The sequence below is a fragment of the Oncorhynchus mykiss genome, chromosome 30 (assembly GCF_057628025.1).
Source record: "Oncorhynchus mykiss isolate SJ-2025 chromosome 30, ASM5762802v1, whole genome shotgun sequence".
In the NCBI taxonomy this organism is placed as follows: domain Eukaryota; kingdom Metazoa; phylum Chordata; class Actinopteri; order Salmoniformes; family Salmonidae; genus Oncorhynchus; species Oncorhynchus mykiss.
This window is the reverse complement of record NC_143051.1, coordinates 34,399,156-34,413,839: the sequence shown is the minus strand read 5'-3', so window position 1 is coordinate 34,413,839 and position 14,684 is coordinate 34,399,156. Positions and strand designations below refer to the sequence as shown.

General features: G+C 43.8%; 2 protein-coding genes across 2 annotated transcripts in view; one reads left to right on the top strand and one right to left on the bottom strand.

Annotated features, from left to right (window-relative positions):
* Positions 1-12,659, bottom strand: part of LOC110489308 (voltage-dependent calcium channel gamma-6 subunit) — a 45,371-nt gene extending 32,712 nt beyond the window's left edge. Inside the window, exon 1 of the mRNA XM_021562021.3 lies at positions 12,577-12,659. The gene's annotated coding sequence lies outside the window, so the exon portion shown is untranslated. The remainder of the gene's footprint in view (positions 1-12,576) is intronic.
* On the top strand, positions 356-13,719 carry LOC110489323 (uncharacterized). Its single transcript, XM_036970871.2, has 7 exons — positions 356-935; positions 1,253-1,456; positions 2,878-3,967; positions 5,602-6,328; positions 6,472-6,722; positions 9,790-9,969; positions 10,846-13,719. Exons 3-7 carry the CDS (start codon positions 3,224-3,226, stop codon positions 11,053-11,055), a joined length of 2,112 nt encoding a protein of 703 aa, XP_036826766.2. The 5' UTR covers positions 356-935; positions 1,253-1,456; positions 2,878-3,223; the 3' UTR covers positions 11,056-13,719.
* Positions 13,720-14,684: the final 965 nt, after the last annotated feature.

Sequence of the window (14,684 nt, the reverse complement as noted above, 5' to 3'; positions counted from 1 at the left end):
TGTGCGACCTAGAAAATAAATTACCCAGATAGTAATTGTTGTGATGATGGGCTTCGCTGTACCGCAGCTTCTGAGTGCCATAGAGAATAAACTGAGTGCAGATTCTGGACCATTATGTTTTCAACATTACTGCAAAGAAAATGGCTTATTTATAGCAATTAAAAAGATATGACCCATATTACTGGCAGAATGTTTTTTTTCACGGCTTGACATGCAGCATTTAACACAAACCACGTAGAGGGCCGTTAAACTACTCACGAGCCTCAGCCGCTAAAGCCAATGAGAATGACCAGTGCACCGGTGTTGTGTCGAGGTGCCTGCCGACCTAAGGTGCTTCCACTGGGCAGCTCTATCACAGTGTCGCCGGCGGTAGCTAGTAACGTGGCCAATTTAAAAATATATATTTTAGATTTCAAGTAGGATAGCAGTCTACACAAGAAATAACGAATATTGGTAGCCATCTAGATGTCATCGTGATACAGTCTACTCTAGGGGGAAGAGCATGAATGACAACAACACCGGGACCATCTCCTCCTTAGCTGTCACAACCGTGTGACACGTCCGTGTCCGTACAACCTCTCAACAACATTGTTCCATAATGCTACAGTATTAGCTAAACCTGTTCACTTTACCAGTAGTATACAAACATTAAGTGGCACAGAAATAAAGGAAAATGTTTTGAGTCTGGTACAATCACCTGTGGTGTTGTGTAGGCTATAGCAATGTTTTATTAGTTAGCTAGGGTTTGAGGTAGGTGTATCTAGCTGTCTTATTTGTATTTGTTCAATAGCTCAATTGATTTCATAAACTAAATTGGATATATGGCTGTACAGGTTGGAATCAACCCAAGATGATGAATCCTGAAGATGTGTCAACCCCTACTTTGCCCCATTCTTCCAAGAGCTCACTGAGTTTGAATGAAGACCTCTAGTGAGGTAAGTACAGTACACACACACACACCAGTGGAGGCTGCTGAGGGGAGGACGGCTCATAACAATGGCTGGAACAGAGTTAGTGGAATGGCATCAAACACATGGAGAACATGTATTTGGTGTATTTGATACCATTCCACTGATTCGGCTCCAGCATGAGCACGTCATCTCCAATTAATGTGCCACCAACCTCCTGTGACACATACACACACGACACTGGCTTGATATGTCCCTTGTCACCTATCTTTTTACCCACAGAGTAACAGCTCTGGTGCTCTTTGCCTCTCATTCTATTCTTAATTTGTCTATGCTTGTCCTAGGGTGAGAAGAGCTGACAAATCAGAACTGAGGATGATTGTTACGGAGCCCCATGAGGAACACCTGATGCGGGGCTGACTTCTCTCTCCTATCTGCTCTCCAGTCCAAACTGTTCCGTTGTGTGTTTCAGCGCCTCTAAACCCCCTTACCCTGAATAGTTGCTCTGATGACCATGGATCTAGGATTGTACCCAATCTCCATCTTGGGTACAATTAACTCCATCTTCCTCTCTCTCTTTGTCTCATTCTCTCCCCCACACAATATAGTTTTAAAATTAGTGTTGTAATGATGATCTTATTTGGTTAGAAATCTTAACAATTCTTACTTCTATTGTCAATTCTGTTGTTGATTTGTTAATGTTTTTACCAATTTGAATACATTTATTTTTCTTACATTTAGATTTTAGGGAGAATTTTACTACATTTACAGCATTATACAGGCACCAAACTTAATACTGTAATTTTGCTTTACAGCAGAGATGTATGTTACAATACTATTTTCCTTACTGCTGTAAATTTACAGCAAGGAAAATAGTTAAACACATTATTTGTCTAATACACTGTAGATAGAAATATAGCTTGCTGATATAAAGAATTGCCAACTTGACATTGACATTTATATTGTATGTATAAATCTCATCAAAATATAGGACTGGGGATTATATTTTAAGAAGTAGGCCTATCGGTAGGCGTGGTGACTTGATGATAGCCATGGGGATGGGTAAGAGCCTTATAAGAAAGTGTCGTTGTGCTCTCTGTTACCTTCTCCTGGTTTTGCCTCACTCTCTGTCTGACCTCCTATTCAGGAAGTGCTGGATTAATTGAGGCCTTATACCTACTCTTAGAATGTTTGCTGAAGTCATTTAGGTGGTTTGATGAAATACAATCTCTGATTAGGAATAACATATAAACGCTAACAATGCTAACTTTGCGTGATAGGTCAGTAAATGCCATTCCCCAGATAAACATGTGCATAAACAACCTACTATATCCCTGGTCAAGAGCAGTTCTTTCCATTACTGTACATTGTAACTCAGGGCTACGGTGCTACTGTATCCTAGTCTGTACACACCACCTCAATCACACTGGCATTATTTGTGGCTCTTTCAATGTAGCTTCTTCGGTGACAGCCCCTTGTCTCGCACAACTGTTCCCCTGTTGTTCCACTATGAATAACCTCCTAGCCCTGCATAGTAAACTGCCTGCCTGTCCACATTAAAATGAAAACCATCATTCATTTAACTGCATCCTGATGACTGCCTTGTAATCTGATTACACTGCCCAGGGGGGGTTCTCAGTTGATGCAGTTGGCATCATTCACTGAAGGCCATTGCTGGCTCATTGAAAACCAATAGCGGTGACTGATTGACTAAATAATTGTAGTTTAATTGTTTATGACCCTAGCTCCATTACTCCCCACCGCTGCTCTGCTCGAGTTCTGTCATCGCCATCCTGTTGCTCTGTACTGTTCAGTATATCAATGTACTTCTGATCATGCCCTCGTATGTTGCAGTTGTCTACTCACTGAAGTGACAGCATTTCTCAAGACTTAAAAAAATATATTTCCAATTAAGCTTTTAAAGTGCCCATGACATTTATGACTTATCGCCTTTGTCTTTTCCTTCCAGATGGAAGCACCATCGGCCCTCACGGATAGATAGAAGCCGGCTATAAAGGGATTCTTTTGGCTGCCGAACACAGGAGGCACGCTGTGCCACGAGGGACCACCTGGAGGCAGACCCCTCTTCCCTGAACAGAGGAAACGGACTTTGGCACAAAGGACTTTGGCACGAGGACCTGCGTGTTGGAACACTTCTTGAAGGAATTTACCCTGTTGGACAGGGGATTTTGGACTGTTTTGCCATGTGTCAAATCAGCTTGCCATCCGCTCCAAATGACCTCTACTCGTGGTATACATAACACCAAAAATAAAGCGTGGAAGGACAGTCTCCCTTGACAGGAGAGAACGAAAATATGCCCGACAACGCCATTCCACCCCTGATGCTTTTGCCTAAAGTGAAAATGCGTTGGAGTGGAGTACTCCCAGTTTTCATCCTACCCTCTTTGCCTCTTTTTTATCTACTCCTTTATACTCTCATATCTTCCTCGATGGCTGTTGTTAGTTTGCCGGGATTAGACTATGACTATGGAGCCCAGCCAAAGTTTGTTTGTACCCCGATTCCAGCGGATGCAGACCCCAGCTGCTTCACACTAGGCGGGGCAGCACACGGACCTGCCCACGACAGACCCAGCAGTAATGGGCATCATGGACCTGCTGCAGGGGCGCCCAATGGTAACGGCAGGAGGTCGATGGGAATGGGGATAGGAATATCAGACGAGGCCAAATCCACCATCCTGCACCTTCGCGAGAGCCTGGTGCGGCAAAAGGAGACCATCTTAGACCAGCGGGAGACGATCAGGGAACTGACTGCCAAGCTGACCCTCTGTGAGGGCTTTGGCCGGGGGGTTGGTCATCATGATGACCATCACGACAACCACCATGGACCCCCACGTCTCAACACCCATCACCCGAGCTCGCACCACGCCTACCATGATGCTGACCACCACGGGGATCCACACTACCCACTGAACAATGGACATCGATCGGACCCACACCACCGAGGGAAGGACAACGCTGGAAGCAAGCATGGGGCCTTCTCCCCTGAGAAAACTAGGAAAACGCTACAGACACTCAAGGAGAGGCTGGAGAACTTGCAGGTCAGTGGGAACAACAACAAAGGTTGAGTAGGAAGAGGGATAGGAAGCTTATTGGTCCTTTGTGTGAATTTAGGTTATCTTATGCGTCACTACGGGGCACTGTGTCTCGCTACTGACCTGAAATGAAGCACGACAATGGGTGCTCCAGCTTTCTCTCACGCCGTGAGGATATCAGTGGCCTAGAGCCCAAGCTCCATCCATGTGCATGCGTAGGAAGACCTAAGTTGATTAGTTAATTATCCTGACTCTCACCCTTGAGGATATATTGCACTGATCCCATGGGAATTCATGAAGCCTAGGAGAAGGTCTTGTTGAGTGATTGTATGACATATGACCATTGACACTAACAACCAACTTTTTTTTCTTTATTTTCCCATGAATCAAGGAAGTTCCTGTATATGCAAAATCCAACTAATTGACCAACATTTTGGGGATTCCGAAAGATCATTTTTTGGTTCTAATTGATTCGGTTTCTCACCTATTTTCTTAAAAGGATTCTAGCACTCTATAATGAATTGTAAGACTTGCTATGAGACATGCTTATATCCTATACAAGTACTACTAACACTTAATAACACTGGTGGTTCATAGAAAGTAGAGCCCAACCTATATGTTTTCTTTGGGGTCCGATAACGATTCAGATATTTTGTGGGACAAAACTGACCAACACCAATATATCTGTCGATTTAGTGTTTTACGACAGGGAAATTGAAAAGTTACATTTTTCCACACCAAGTTCTCCTAAATTTCCATCCAAAAGAGTAATTGTCCAAGAAATTTCTTCAAATGTTGATTTCTTACATTGTGACAATGAAAATTAGAATGGACGCTAGTGTTCAGATAAGCATGCAATTCACTTTTTTCCATCCCCTTTACTGAATAATGAAACTATATATATCGGTCAGGCTCTAAAAATAAAGTGTTACCAAAACAAACGTGCTATAAGACATCACAGTGGCATATATCCTATACAAGCATTAATAACACTTAATAACACTGATGGTTCATAGAAAGTGTTACCAAATGTCTTGAGGGTGTTAGACAAAGACAGTTCAGCTGAGATTGGCCTCCCGAGTGGCTCAACTGTCAACTGCTTCGCAGTACTAGAGGCATCACTACAGATCCGGGTTCGATCCCGGGCTGTGTCGCAGCCGGCCGGGCCCGGGAGACCCATGAGGCGGCACACGATCGGCCCAGCATCGTCAGGCTTAGGGGAGGGTTTGGCCGGCCGGGTAGTCCTTGTCCCATCGCTTAGGGGAGGGTGTGGCGGGCCGGGCGCATGCACGCTGACTTCGGTCGCCAGCCGTACAGTGTTTCAACACATTGGTGCGGCTGGCTTCCGGGTTAAGCGAGCAGTGTGGCTTGGCAGGGTTGTGTTTCGGAGGACGCTTGGCTCTCGACCTTTACCTCTTTACCTTGCAGTGATGGGAAAAGACTGTAACTACCAATTGGATATCACGAAATTGGGGAGAAAAAGTGGTAAACAAATACAAAAAAAGTCCTATTATGGAAATAAATTCCAACTGATATTCTAGTTTGCTCCACAAAGTTTGAATAACCAAGCACATGGACTAATAATAAGGCATGCAAACATTTCCAATTGTAACTATTCATAATTTTCTCTCTTTCTCCAGGCCAGGAATTCCTCCAGCTCCTATTCAAGCTCACTGAGAGACCTCCTGCAACGCAAAATCAATGCACTTGAGAAGCAGCTCAACAATCACTACGGTGGGCATCATGATTATGGTCACCATGACGACCACCATGATGACCACCATGACGACCACCACGATGACCACCATGACGACCACCACGATGACCATCATGACGACCACCACGATGACCAACATGGACCCGATCCCGATCATGATGATCGACACGATGACCACCACGATGACCACCATGGACCCAGTCACCACGACGATCACCATGATGACCACCACGAGACCCGCACCCCCACCCCCACCCGCCACAACAACCGCCACAACAACCGTCAAAACAGTCGCCATGACCGACACTATGACCGCCATTATGATCGTAGCCATGGCCGCCATGACACCCACCATAACGACCACAATGGCGAACACCATGATGACCATCACAACGACCGTCATGACGAACACCATGATGACCATCATGACCTTCACCACGATGACCACCATGATGATCTTCACGATGACCACCATGATGACCACCATGGAAACGGTCACAGTGACGATGGTCACCATGGCAACGACGACCATGGCCATCATCCTCGTCCATCCTATAACAGCAAGCCGCCGGCTCCAAGACCTCTTGGCCGTGGACACAACAAGCTTGAAACTGTGCTGAGCCACCTTAACCACAGGAACACTGACCCTGGTATTGAAACTCTGATAAGAACCCACTTTGACACTGCATACTATTTTCCGAGTTATATCATGCATGCCGAGTTGTATTTGCAGGTACAAATACTCTGTATCGGCTGTTCATTGCTCATATTTTGCTGTCTTGTACCCTAACAGGTACCCGGAAAAAGCCAAAGAGTCCGGATGCTTTCCAGATTGGCTTCCCTATGCGCACTAACTACATATATGGAAAAATAAAGAGGACCCTACTCAACGAAATCTTCGCCCTCACTGTCTGCCTCTGGATAAAAGGGGGATCAGGGCCTGGCCTCGGCACTCCCTTCTCCTACTCTGTACCGGGACAGGCCAACGAACTGGTTCTGATCGAATGGGGCAACAACCCCATGGAACTACTGGTCAACGACAAGGTGATTGATTATTTTACATACTTTCACGTTGTGCCCCTAGTGACCAATTTGTGAAGATCTATATCTTTGTCCTCACTTCTTACACACATACACTCTCCTACTATAAGGTTTCCTACTGTGATGTGTCATAATGTGATGTGTCATACAATGACTGTACGTACATACCCCAACCAGAAGCCATGGATTACAGGCAACATTCGCACTGAGCTAAAGGGTAGAGCTGCTGCTTTCAAGGTGTGGGACTCTAACCCGGAAGCTTACAAGAAATCCTGTTATGCCCTGCGACGAACCATCAAACACATAAGAAAAGCATCAATACAGGGTTAAGATTGAATCATACTACACCGGCTCCGACGCTCGTCTTATGTGGCAGGGCTTGCAAACTATTACAGACTACAAAGGGAAGCTCAGCCGCGAGCTGCCCAGTGACACGAGCCTACCAGACGAGCTAAATCACTTCTATGCTCGCTTCGAGGCAAGCAACACTGAGGCATGCATGACAGCATCAGCTGTTCCGGACGACTGTGTGATCACGCCGACGTGAGTAAGACCTAGAAACAGGTCAACATACACAAGGCTGTAGGGCCAAACGGATTACCAGGACATGTGCTCCGGGCATGTGCTGATCAACTGGCAGGTGTCTTCACTGACATTTTCAACATATCCCTGATTGAGTCTGTAATACCAACATGTTTCAAGCAGACCACCATAGTCCCTGTGCACAAGAACACTAAGGTAACCTGCCTAAATGACTACTGACCCGTAGCACTCACGTCTGTAGTCATGAAGTGCTTTGAAAACCTGGTCATGGCTCACATCAACACCATTATCCCAGAAACCCTAGACCCACTCCAATTTGCATACCTCCCAAACACATCCACAGATTATGCAATCTCTATTGCACTCCACACTGCCCTTTCCCACCTGGACAAAAGGAACACTTGTGTGAGAATGCCACTCATTGACTACAGCTCAGCGTTCAACACCATAGTACCCTTAAATCTCATCACTAAGCGAAGGACCCTGGGACTAAACACCTCCCTCTGCAACTGGATCCTGGACTTCCTGACGGGCCGCTCCCAGGTGGTGAGGGTAGGTAGCAACACATCTGCCACGCTGATTCTCAACACTGGAGCTCCACAGGGGTGCGTGTTCAGTCCCTTCCTGTACTCCCTGTTCACCCACGACTGCATGGCCAGGCACGACTCCAACACCATCATTAAGTTTGCAGACGACACCAGTGGTAGGCCTGATCACCGACAACGACAAGACAGCCTATAGGGAGGAGGTCAGAGACCTGGCCGGGTGGTGCCAGAATAACAACCTATCCCTCAACGTAACCAAGACTAAGGAGATGATTGTGGACTACAGGAAAAGGAGGACAGAGCGCACCCCCATTCTAATTGACGGGGCTGTAGTGGAGCAGGTTTAGAGCTTCAAGTTCCTTGGTGTCCACATCAACAACAAACTAGAATGGTCCAAACACACCAAGACAGTCATGAAGAGAGCACCACAAAGCCTATTCCCCCTCAGGAAACTAAAAAGATTTGGCATGGGTCCTGAGATCCTCAAAAGGTTCTGCAGCTGCAACATGGTTGCATCACTGCCCGGTACGACAATTGCTCGGCCTCTGACCGCAAGGCACTACAGACGGTAGTGCGTACGGCCCAGTACATCACTGGGGCTAAGCTGCCTGCCATCCAGGACCTCTACACCAGGCGGTGTCAGAAGAAGGCCCTAAAAATTGTCAAAGTCCCCAGCCACCCCAGTCATAGACTGTTCTCTCTACTACCGCATGGCACGTGGTACCGGAGTGCCAAGTCTAGGACAAAAAGGCTTCTCAACAGTTCTTACCCCAAAGCCATAAGACTCCTGAACAGGTAATCAAATGGCTACCCGGACTATTTGCATTGTGTGCCCCCCAGCCCTCTTTTTACGCTGCTGCTACTCTCTGTTTATCATATATGCATGTATGCAGTCACTTTAACCATATCTACATGTAAATACTACCTCAATCAGCCTGAACAACCGGTGTCTGTATGTAGCCTCGCTACTTTTATAGCCTCGCTACTGTATATAGCCTGTCTTTTTACTATTGTTTTATTTCTTTACTTACCTATTGTTCACCTAATACCTTTTTTGCACTATTGGTTAGAGCCTGCAAGTAAGCATTTCACCTGTTGTATTCACACGTGACAAATAAACTTTGATTTGATTTGATATAATTTAGAAAGGAGTGTTTCACCATTTTTAATCTAAATTTTAAATAAGACGTCGCTTATGTTATCAGTCAGTTGCCCCATTGGCAGCACAAGTGGAAAATCAATCACCTCAAGGCAAGCAAGCTTACTACACCTCAGTGTCAGGTGACTCCACTCTTATCCGATCAGGCACCGGAATTTGATTTATCTCCTGTCCTCAAGGAGCGAGGCAGGAGGCAGTTACAGTTCACCTGCTGCCTGCTCTCACCTAGTTTTGCCTCCTGAGAGACATTGGTTCTGTCTTCATTTATCATCCTCCCTAATGGCATAAGACCACAGAGGGCAAGCAGCTTACCTAGCACAGTCATGTGAAGGGACGTCTAATGAGAGGGTGGACATGGGGATAGACACATGGTCTGGGCCCATACCTCAGCATGATTCAGGGTTTCTCCCAGACAAGGGGGGATTTGGTGGTTAAACCTGGGAGATGCCTAGCTATAGCACCTGAAGGATATGACACAAAATAAAAGAAGGCCATCGCATTTCAATTGGTGAGCTATTTGTACCTATTCACAAAACCTGGCAAATTTTTACTAAATATCTCCCTTAAAAAAAGACAACATTTGTGTTTAATTTACCTTCTGAAGGTGTCATTTTTCTAAATGCCCAAGACAATGACACTAATATCCTGTTCTGTGACAGTCAATTAAACTGGTAATAATCTCTCTTTCTCCGAACAGGCAGTGACTTTGCTCTTTTTACTCACGGAAATCTTTTGTTTAGACTCTTCGGGTTAAGCCAATCAATCAATCAATCAATTGGCCAATCATGCAATTAGTTAATTATAATCTATTTTCTTTGCACAGGCAGTGACATTGCCCATGGCAATGACGGATGGGAAGTGGCAACATCTGTGCGTGACATGGTCGACACACGATGGGCATTGGGAGGCCTTCCAGGACGGTGTAAAAAGGGGATCTGGAGAGAATCTATCTGCATGGCATCCAATCAAGCCTGGTGGAGTCTTTATTCTGGGCCAGGAACAGGTACAACTCTACGTTTTATTTCTATGAATTTTCCCACTCAAAGTTCTGAAGAACATATAAAAGCTGGGATAGGAACTGTACATTTCTAAACAGCAGTACTGGATCCCACAGCTGACACAAAATGTTGCCAGCAGGGAATTACTTGTCACACTTACAGTGTGTGTTTGCTGATTTTAGGATTCGCAAACACTAAAAGCTGTTAATACAATCATGTTAAAGCGGATTATCGTCTAGTTGTGTCCTGAGAAGACACAGGCTATTGCCAAAAACTAAGCTTGGAAATCAGTACATTGGTGACTGTGAATGTAAGAACTCTATGTCTCTCTAGACAAGAGATTCCAGCCTGGTCTCAAAGACTAGACGTAAGATAGTAAATGTAAATCCGGGGACACCCAAATTAGTATGATATGTATGGTATGGTTACATTAGACAGAAGTTTACTTAAGGCTAAAACAAAAGTAGGGTGGTTAGTAGGGGTGGATAGGGGATGGGTGGGCATATAATGCAAAAGTCTATCAACCACAAAGGTTGCGTGTTAGAATATCATCATGGACAATTTTAGCTAATTAGCAATTTTGCAACTACTTACTACTTTTTTGCTACTTAGCATGTTAGTTAAACCTTCCCCTTAAGCCTAACCTTAACATGACACTAGGTCATGAGAAGGTTTTAAGAACAAAGGTTGATTGATCTGAACTGCCTAGTTTTAGAACATTGTTAGTGACTAACCAACCTTGTTTTAAAGGAATTAAAAGGTGAAAAACTCAGATATCTGTTTAAATAATTGCGTCTTCATCGTTTACTGTGGGATAGATTGTTCTTGTTCATGTTTTGTGGGCCTTTACACTTAATAATAATGCTGTGCTTTCCTAACAGGATGCCCTAGGTGGCCGATTTGACGCCACCCAGTCCTTCGTGGGCGAAATGTCAGACCTCCAGTTGTGGTCCCGCGTTCTCACGCCCAATGAAATCTACAGCCAGGCTTCCTGTGGAGGTCACATGGCCGGTGACCTCATCACCTGGACAGAGGCAGTGGTTGAGCTTCACGGTGGGGTCACCAAATACCCCTTCGACCCCTGCCACTAAGCACTTCCCCACTCTGCCTCATTAAAAATGTCTGATCACCAAGCCCATGATGTCAGTCAACCAGCTGTACGGTGTGGCAGAAAGGGCTCTGTGCGCTACGCTGCAGAGACATTCTGCTATTTTTGCCATCCATTTCCTCTCTGTTCTGCCTTCCACCTCGCTGGGCCGAGGAACTGAGAGGACTTTAAAAGAGCAACGGCTGGATATAACCGACTGGTCATGACTACTGCTGCTCCCGAGATCCAGTACAGGTAATAGGATTCTAGATGGGTCCATCCATGTATGGCCCGGCCTTAGCAAAGCCCTTCATCAGTCAGGTGTTCAAAGAATCAAAACCTTTTTTTCTGGGACGTATTACGCCTGGATATGGTTCTCAAAGTCACAATAGTCCAGGTGTTATTTGTTGGTCTTTCTGTTTTTGACTGGTGAGCAGGATAATACCAGTGATGAAAAGGAAAGGACTGAGGTAGAATGCTCAGAAACCAACTTTGGACAGTATGGAATGAACAACCTAAATAAAGGCACTGAAAACAGAGCCCTGCAGATGGCAAGTGTATGAGTTGGAAGACATTGATAAAGATTTGATGGTTGAATGTGATGAATGTGAGGGATTACGTAGTATTTTTTTTGAACATGAAGATGGGAGGAGCTCCTCTAGGGATGTTGTTTTTAGGCTTTTAGCCTGTCCCGACTCTACCAGAGATTTTAGAGGCCTGTTTTCTACCACTGTGTTGTGTACACATGCAACTGATCAACATTCCACTGGATTTTTCACAGGAACTTAGCTCTACAAAAGCTGATGGTGCTCTGCTTTTGGTTAAAGGAGTTTGCTTTGTCTGTTTGCGGAAACATATTTTTGTAAGTACGTGTGTTTTAATAAAAGGTTAAAAAGGTGGACATTTTGTAAGCTGGAATGTCTGTTTTTAACACAGCAAAACTTGTGGGTTTGGTTTCGACGTATCTCTATGAGTGTGTCTGAAATGGCTGCCAGGTTTTATGCAACAGCAGAGTTGACATTGTCAACTGTCTGACTTGTGGACAGGTGCCCGCATAAATACAGGTTAACTGGCTGTCAAGAGTTCTAAGGTAATGCTGACATCTCCATGGTAACCTGTGGCTTACAGTGGGATTTACCTGACAAGTAGAGCTCTGACCCAGATCCAGACTATTTATGTGCTGTCAGTAGCATACACATGCTCTCAAATAGGCTAAATTCACACATGCACTCAAAACAGCTTGGAAACAAAAATGTAATGCTCTAAAAAATCTGTTGCTTTTTATTAGTTGGGTCTTGTGTTTTTAATGCATGTAAAATGCTTATACAAATCTGAAAAATATAGCCTATGTATTGAATATCAACTGTGAAATTGCATAAACAAATACACACCATTACATTTTTGGTAAGTATAACTTATTGTACACAACACATCCTTTCCTTATCTATCCTTTCAGTGTATATGGCCATCCCTTATCTGTCTGTACAGCATACAAATGAGGAATTTATTTTATTAGTTCACTTACCCCCATTTCAGTGTATTAAGTTCGGACTGTCTATCGTCTCATTGTTTCACGTGAACACTGATTGTAAAAGCACAGAACATTGAGCCAGATATTTCACCGGATGGATAAATGTAAAGCATCCGGTTGCTGTTTCCACTCACTACCAAATATGGTGATGAGAGGAAGCCCAGTGGCTGGCATTGGGAGAAGATGGAGCCAGATGGATTTTGGCTGACATTTTGCTAATTCTTTCCTTGATGAAACATTTGAACTCAATACAGTTTTCTGTAATCTGTAACAAACAGAGTGGACAACGTCTTGTAAACTTTACCCTTTGCCAAAGTTTCAAAAAACTGTATTGTTTAGGAGTGCAAAAGGCGAATTTAGTTATTGCACACTTCACAAAGTAGACATTCCCTAATGTAAATATGCAAATAAAAACTAGAATTCGCCAATAGGATCTCGCTAGCTAGTGCTTGGTTCTGCCCATATTCTTGCTTGGTTCTGCCCACTATGATTCATTTACTCCCATTGAAAATAAAAGGCCCTGGTCTATCTTGGGCTAGTTATAAAAAATCTTTGGTAAAAGGGTCTGTTGTTGCCATGGTGATAGTACAGACCTTGGCTGGACATAGCCCCTTGTTGCTAATAATCATTACAACCATTACAGTATGTTTGTAAATATTTGTTCATGCACCTTTGTGAGAGGACATAGTGGTGTGGATTGTTTTATAAGAGTTTATAATGCCAAGATGAGCATTAAAAAACCCATGCTCCAGTTTATTTTCCTGATAGTGGGCTAAATGTATGTAATGTTTCCCGACATTTTGTGTGTATGTTTCTAATTCATTACATTTGAAAAAGATGATTGATTAATGAATGCTAATACAATTGGATAAAATGCAGTTTAAACATAGCATTGAATGCAGTTTCACCATCAGAATCTATGTTGCTTCTATAAAGTTTGTATAATCTCGCCTTTGGTATGCATTTTATCTGTATATAAAGAAATTCTCAATAGCTTAGTTTTTCTTGTCTGTAAATATTGAACAACCTTTTATTTATTCATGTCTGTGTATTTGTTCAAAAAGTCCCTTTCCTGTGTATGTAAGCCAAAACTATAAGATCGTAAAACGTAAACAAGAAATAAATGGACTAACTCTGGTGAATATTATTGCATATTTCATGAACGGGTATTTCATGTCTTTTCTTTCATTGGTGGTCAGTCTTATGAAGACAAATAATGTTTGTTAAAACTGTGATTAGTAGAATCGGATGTGTTACTGATTGGATAGAGCAAAAGCTTGCACCCACACCAGCCATCACAGGGTAAAAAAATCCCAACATGTAGCATACTGTGAAGGGCAGCTACTGCTATGTTGCTTACACTTATCCAGTCCCTTTACAGATCTGTGAACACCAAAGGGGTAATGGGTGGGAGCTACACACAAAGGAAACAGCAGCATGACTCATGATTAGAATTATTCAGTGAGTCCAACTTGTTTGCCACAAGAGGGTGTTCTGTATGTTCAGTAGCCTATATCGTCATGACGGCATACAGCCACAACACAAGTCAAAGTCAGAATGCTGCGGCTTTGTTTTGTATGCTTTTAAAGCAGCAATCAGCGGTTGAAATCACATATCATCTAACAAATATGAAAATAAATGTACTTTTGGCCATGCTTGGGCATGATATCTGCTAGGTTTGGAATATGCAACAGCAATAGCAATGCTACAGGGCCTAATCTACAGCTGTAGCCTGTATTGAGTCACAATAGTAACTTAGCCTCGGATCTGTACACTATGTTTTTGTTGAATAGCACTTTCAAACCACCCAGGAATTGTGTGTGCCTTGATTTTTGCCTGTGTTGAGAACAGAGATGATAAGAGTGCAGGGGGTGCGTGCAGTTGGAAGAATTCAAATCCTGTTGCTGCCGGTCTTAAATGGCTGGGGATTCTCATTTGCCAAAACAAGACTCTCACACAGCCTAGAAATGGGTCCTCTTCAAAGCAAAACATAGCACATAAATCGCGTCGGTTGAAGCAGATATTACTATGGATTATTGAGGAGAAGGGGAATGTCTGGCAACACTGTAGGTGTCAAAGTATAGATACGCAATGCATTTTAA